At 38.1% G+C, this 6,139-nt stretch overlaps 1 protein-coding gene across 1 annotated transcript; it reads left to right on the forward strand.

Annotated features, from left to right (window-relative positions):
• Positions 1-4,445: 4,445 nt before the first annotated feature.
• On the forward strand, positions 4,446-5,074 carry LOC309806982 (keratin-associated protein 13-1-like; the record flags this gene model as incomplete). The annotated part of the gene is made up of 1 exon (XM_082626099.1): positions 4,446-5,074. The coding sequence occupies one exon, from the start codon at positions 4,446-4,448 to the stop codon at positions 4,947-4,949; it is 504 nt and encodes a 167-aa protein (XP_082482225.1). The 3' UTR covers positions 4,950-5,074.
• Between the last annotated feature and the right edge of the window lie 1,065 nt (positions 5,075-6,139).

Below are 6,139 nucleotides of genomic sequence, written 5' to 3' on the forward strand. Positions count from 1 at the left end.
ATGTGTGGTCACATTTGGTGCCTCAAATGACCAGCTGAACGAGGAAGGGAAAAGCCCAAGCAAGGCTTGCAGATGGATTGGCTCATGGCATGGATGCCTTTAAACACCATGATGAGAAAACAAATAGTTTCTCTATGTGTAGAATCATATGCCTAGCCCCTGGTTATCCACTTTGTAGAAAAGAGAAAAGTGGTCCCAGTTGATGATACATCTAGATTCCTGGACAGTTGCAACTGACCAGACCAGCTAGTTAAAAACCTGGAAGGGAGAATATATAATATTCAGACAATAAAATCTGGTATAGAGACATATGGATGGATATATGTATGTAGGTCCAAAGTGTCAAGATCTCTGTATTTCTTCTTAATGCCCACCAGAATGCATCTATCATGGACGAGCAACTAAAAACTCAAGTTGACAAAATGACTGTCAGTCGAGCTAGCTTGCCTTTGCCAGAAGTCCTCACAATGCTGGCAAGATGAGCATGTGAATAAGTGACCAGAGAGGCTATGAATGGGTCCAACAGCATAAGCTCCCACTTACAAATCTCATATAATGAATGCCACTACAAATGTCCAATCTCTCAGCAACGGAGGCTAATGCTAAACTCCCAGTACGGCACTATTCCTCAAGGAGACCAACCGGTCACTTGGTTGCAAGTTAACAGGGCCCCCTTGTGCCATGAACAGATCAGTGGTTCATCCTCAAACACATAGCTACCTATTCAGAGTAAGCCTCTGCTTTTTGTGCTTATCTCAGCAGCAATATTATTCAGGAGCCAATGAAAAACTTGATCCACCAGCATGGAATTCCTCACAAGGCAGCATCTAATCAGGAAATCCACTTCATAGTAGAGACACCGAGAAGTGGGATCCACAAGTTATGTCAAAAACCACAGGACCCTGTAGCTCTCTGCCGGATAGAGCATTAAATAGCCCCACTGACAGCAAAGCTGAAGTTTGCTTGGAGCATGGAAACAATGTCCTCAAAGATTGGGTCCCAAATATCCACTTACTCTCATCCCCAGTGACCCATTTAAGAACTTTATGCTTCCTATTTCTGCAACTGGAATTTCCAAGGATAGAACACCTGTTCCCAAAGATAGACTTTCTAATGGACATATCAAAGGTATCATTGAACTGCAATTATGACTGCTGGCTGAGCACTTTGAGTTCCTTGTCTCAGGTACCAGCAAGCCAAAAATAAATAAATAAATAAAAAGAGTTACCATCTAATCCAAGGGTAGATGATCCTGTTTAGTAGAAAATAGTAGGGTTACTGTTACACAGTGAGGGTAAGAAGGAGTATGTGTGGAGCTCAGTCGATCTACTTAGATGGCCCTTGAAAATCCCTGCCCAGTTGAGGATGTGATTTGTCATATGCAGTAACTGTAGCAAGAAAAGGGTATGGTTATCAGTGTTCATACCTCTTAGGAAAGGGCATAGGTAATACCACCAAGAAATCCACTGAGACAAATAGAAGTGGTAGCTGAGGGTGAAGCAAATTTCTAATAGATTGTGAAGGAGGGAAATAATGAGTACCCACCCCAGCTCCAAGTTCAAATGCAGCGACAGAGTCTACGTTTCATCCCACCCAGTCACTCTTGAACATTTCCCCTCAGGAAGAGAGGCCAACCAGAGCTACAGAGAATCTCTCTCCTGATAAGTTGACCCTCAAGGTGAAAATGGTGGACTGTGACAGGTACAGATCTGCACTGGAACTCACATCACATCCCTTCAAAAAAGGAATAACTGGGCTTCCCTGGTGGCGCAGTGGTTGAGAGTCCGCCTGCCGATGCAGGAGTTACGGGTTCGTGCCCTGGTCCGGGAAGATCCCACATGCCGCGGAGTGGCAGGGCCCGTGAGCCATGGCCGCGGAGCCTGCGCATCCAGAGCCTGTGCTCCGTCACGGGAGAGGCCACAACAGTGAGAGGCCTGCATACCACACAAACACACACACACACACACACACACACACACACACTCACAAAAATAGCAACAGTAAAATTGACAACTGAACTCTAAACATATAGAAAGGGGAAGGTAGGGAAACAATTAAACAGCCTCAAATTTGTGATGAAAAACAATTTAAAACTAGAATACACAACCAGTGAGTATCTGTTTCAAATAGGAAATAGAAATACAGATATTTTCAGACAATTGAAAACTTCGAGATCTTGTCACTAGCCTTCCAGCACAAAAATATATAGTCAAAAGTTATACATAGTCAAAAGCAAAATGATCCTTGCCTATAGCAAAAAGATGTAGGAAGGAATAAAGAGTAAATAAAAAATATATATTGGGTACATTTAAGCAAATATTGCCTGTAAAAACATGGGGACAAATATTTATCAGTATGCATAAGCATACATAAAATGAAAATACTAACACAATAATACAAGAATTGGGGTAAGGATAAGTGGCCTTAAGATTTCTAACATTCTTGCATTGTACAGAAAACAGTAAAAATATGAATTTATATTAACAAATCAACAATCGGCTGTGATCTTTAAGGCAGCACTGCCCAATAGAACTTTCTTTGATGGTGAAAATATTTTTTATCTGCAATTTCCAATATTTGGTATCCATTAGCCACGTGTAATCTGTTGTGCACTTGAAATGTGATGAATATGACTGAGGAGCTGAATTTTAATTTAATTGAATTGAATGTATGCAAATTGAATTTGATATATGTGGCTAGTGCCTACTCTATTGGATGGTGTGGCCTTAGTGTAACATTTAAAAAACTAATGAAATAATGTGTATCCTCCTGGTAGTCCGACAGATTGATTGTTAAGAAATATCTTGCTTAATATACAATAAACTTCTTAACACATAGCAAACTTTGAGATGAATAAAGTAGAAGTACCATTTTTGTTCCTTTTGCCGGATATATCTTTTCTGTTTCCTTTTCTCTTTCCTCATATTTAAGAGAATCTCTTTTATGTAGAAAATAGTTTTGATTTTCATTCCAGTCTGATATTCTAAGTCTTTTATATGGACTATTTGTCATATTATATTTAACTTAATTATTGATACAGTCAGATTTCTACCTACATATTTACTATTTTATTGTTATTTAGTCCATCTTTTGTGTTTCTTTTTGTCTCTTTTCATGCATTTGAGGAGTAATAAAATGGTTTAATGCTATAATTTTACTCTTTTGTTATTTTTTCCAGGCTTTTAATTTTTAAGCAAAATCTTAGATTTTAATGATCATTCTTAATTTATTACTGTTTACTTCTTCTTATATATTAAGAACCACTTTATTAGTGCTGTGTAGAATGTGTATTTAGACACAATTCACTCATATTTCAGTCTTCTTTTCACCTGCTGCAATTCCAACTTTCCCTCTGAGATTATTGTCTTTTTAATTTGAGAAAATCCTTCAATATTCATTTTAGTTCAGGTTTACCTTTTATGGAAAGCTCTATAAAAAGAAGATATTTTGATATTTTACAGTGGAAAAATAATCTTAAAGGGATAGAGTAGATAAAAATTATGTTTTCCAGTGAAAAAGAAAATCATATGAAAGAATCTGAAGGTAGAAATATTCAGAAGGTATTGCTTGATGGGAGTTGTTCTAGAGAAGAAAGGCCTCTACAAAATTTTAAATATAGATGAAAAAAGGGACAATATATATATGAAAAGCCATAAACTATTCTCATACTGAACTTTTTAATTTAAACTACAGAGATAGAAAACCCCATAAAGTCACTACTTATCTCCTCTCGCCTCTAAAATATTTGACTCTGAGTCTTTTCACATGTGCACATATTGGCATCCCCTGAGTCTCTGCCTCAAAGTAGACTTCTTTAGTCATTTTTGCCTCTAAACATTTGTTCTGGTTAATCTCTGTGATCCACCATATTTCTTATTCAATTTACCTGATCTATTTTCTCTTTCTAAAGAATTTGAGAAGTAATTTTATAATAAAATATATAAAAATAATTTTAGGCAATGAAATAAAGTTAGGGAAAGAAAATCATTGGTGGCAAATAGGGTGCCTTTATTCCACAGACAAAAAAGAAATTAATTCATCTTAATCCCTTCCCTTAGAGCTAAGCATCCCCCAGCCAACATACAGTCAAATGAACAAAGAATCTTGGCCAGTGAGAAGAGAAGGGGATTTTCTGGTCACGATGAGATGGCATCAAAGGCATGTCGTCATAGAATTGCTGACTTTGGAACAGGTCATTAGCTTAGTGTTTTAACAACACGGTGAGTTCACACATGAATATGAGATGAAATGAATTTTTCATCTGCAATTACAGAAAATATTATTGAATTACACATACAGAGATGAGACTTTACAAGCATGACAAAGGTGACTGTGTAGAATGTCACACCCATGGCTAAGAGTATAAAAACACCCCAGTCCGGGGGTGACATTAAACCTCAGAATCTTCTCATTGTCACTCATTGGAACTCACTACTCCTCTCAACATGTCCTACTATCCCTGCTCAGGAAACTTCTCCTCCTGCTCCCTTGGGGACCAGCTGCGCTACTCAAGCTCCTCCTGTGGCTCTTCTTACCTCGGCGACCTGGTCTACAGCACTGACCGCTGCTCTCCCCGCTCCTGCCGTCTGGGCTCCTCTCTCCGGAGTGGCTTCTATGAGCCCAGCAGGTGCTTTACATCCTGTGGGCTATCCAGTCCCTGCCAGACCTCCTGCTACCGTCCAAGGACCTCCATGGTCTACAGTCCTTGCTGCCCAACTTATGCTGGGTCTCTGGGCTCTCGGTCCAGCAGAGGCTGCTCCCTGGGCTATGGATACAGAAGCTGCTACACACGGGGCTTTGGATCCCATGGCTTCAGACCCCTGGGTTATGAAGTCTGTGCCTTCCCTTGCCTGAGCCATAGATCCAGGTTCTACCGTCCATCCTGCTTTGCCGCTAGGAGTTGCCAATCACTGTGTTACAGACCAATCTGTGGATCTGCCTTCTATTGATCAGCTTGTGGAACATTCAGATGTGAGCAATGTGTCGAACCTCTATACAGAGCTTCTATCATCTTCATGATCTTCGGGAGGATCAACTGTTCTTCACCTTTTTTCCATTCGTAAAATACTGACCAGAAAACTGTCTGCCACGTATACTGAACTTATGGTTAAGTTTATGGAATAAATTAACGGAATTAGAAAAATGAATGAAATATATTACTAAATCAATTAATGAAATTCATGTTAACAAACAATGAATTAATGTTAATGAATTAATGTGATCCTTGTTCATGCATTTTATTCACAAAATGGATAAAAACCTAAATGAATATAATCTAATAAACTCATTCAATCTGGCTTGCAAATGTGCTACTAAGTTTATTGTTAGTTTTAACTAGTTAAGCGTGTTTTTTCTTTTTTTTTTTTTGGCTTTTGCTTTTTTTGGAGGCTGCTTTTTAGTTGACGTTTACTATACCGCTGAAAGCAAACTTTGAAAAACTAATATTGATAGGTTTGAACTAAGTTATTTGAGGGTTTCAACATTTTCTTCTTCAAAACTTCTGTTTTCTGAAATCCTTACATTGCATGCATAAACTTCACGTGAATAATAATCTCAGAAGTGGCATAGAGCACATTTTCTTCAAAGAATATGGGCCCTTGATGTTTGCTGACTGAAGGAGAAAAGCAAGCCATTTGGAAAATACAACTGAATGGGGAAAACTTTTAGGTTATATGAGAAGTTTTGTACATTAGTTTAGAGAGCTTTCTTTGATTCAGTCAACGTTGGGTGGCAGAAAACCTTATCCCTTCATCTCACTGAGTACTTTTGTATGGAATTGATTTCTTCACAGGTGTAAAGAGGAAGCCAATTATATTTGGTGAGAATTAATTAGGTTCATGAGATGTAGAGTTTCACCTTATTGGATCCAAGATCCAAATTAAACATGGCTGGAAAAAACAAGGCTTTCAAACTATCCGAAGTCACTATTTCATTCATATTGCAACACACATTTACACACTCCTCGTTTTTATGTTTTATGTAGCAATCTGACATTTTATAGGTCACATATTTCAGAAAACAGCCTATTGCTAAGTTAGGCAACATATTGATAAGTCTAAAACAAATAACAAAAAGACAGTATCTTTATACTGAGATAAAGAACAAGTTTCAAAGTATTTTCCTATTCATCATTTTTCAG

This window comes from Mesoplodon mirus (genome assembly GCF_964341445.2).
Source record: "Mesoplodon mirus genome assembly, chromosome: 6".
Lineage (NCBI taxonomy): Eukaryota > Metazoa > Chordata > Mammalia > Artiodactyla > Ziphiidae > Mesoplodon > Mesoplodon mirus.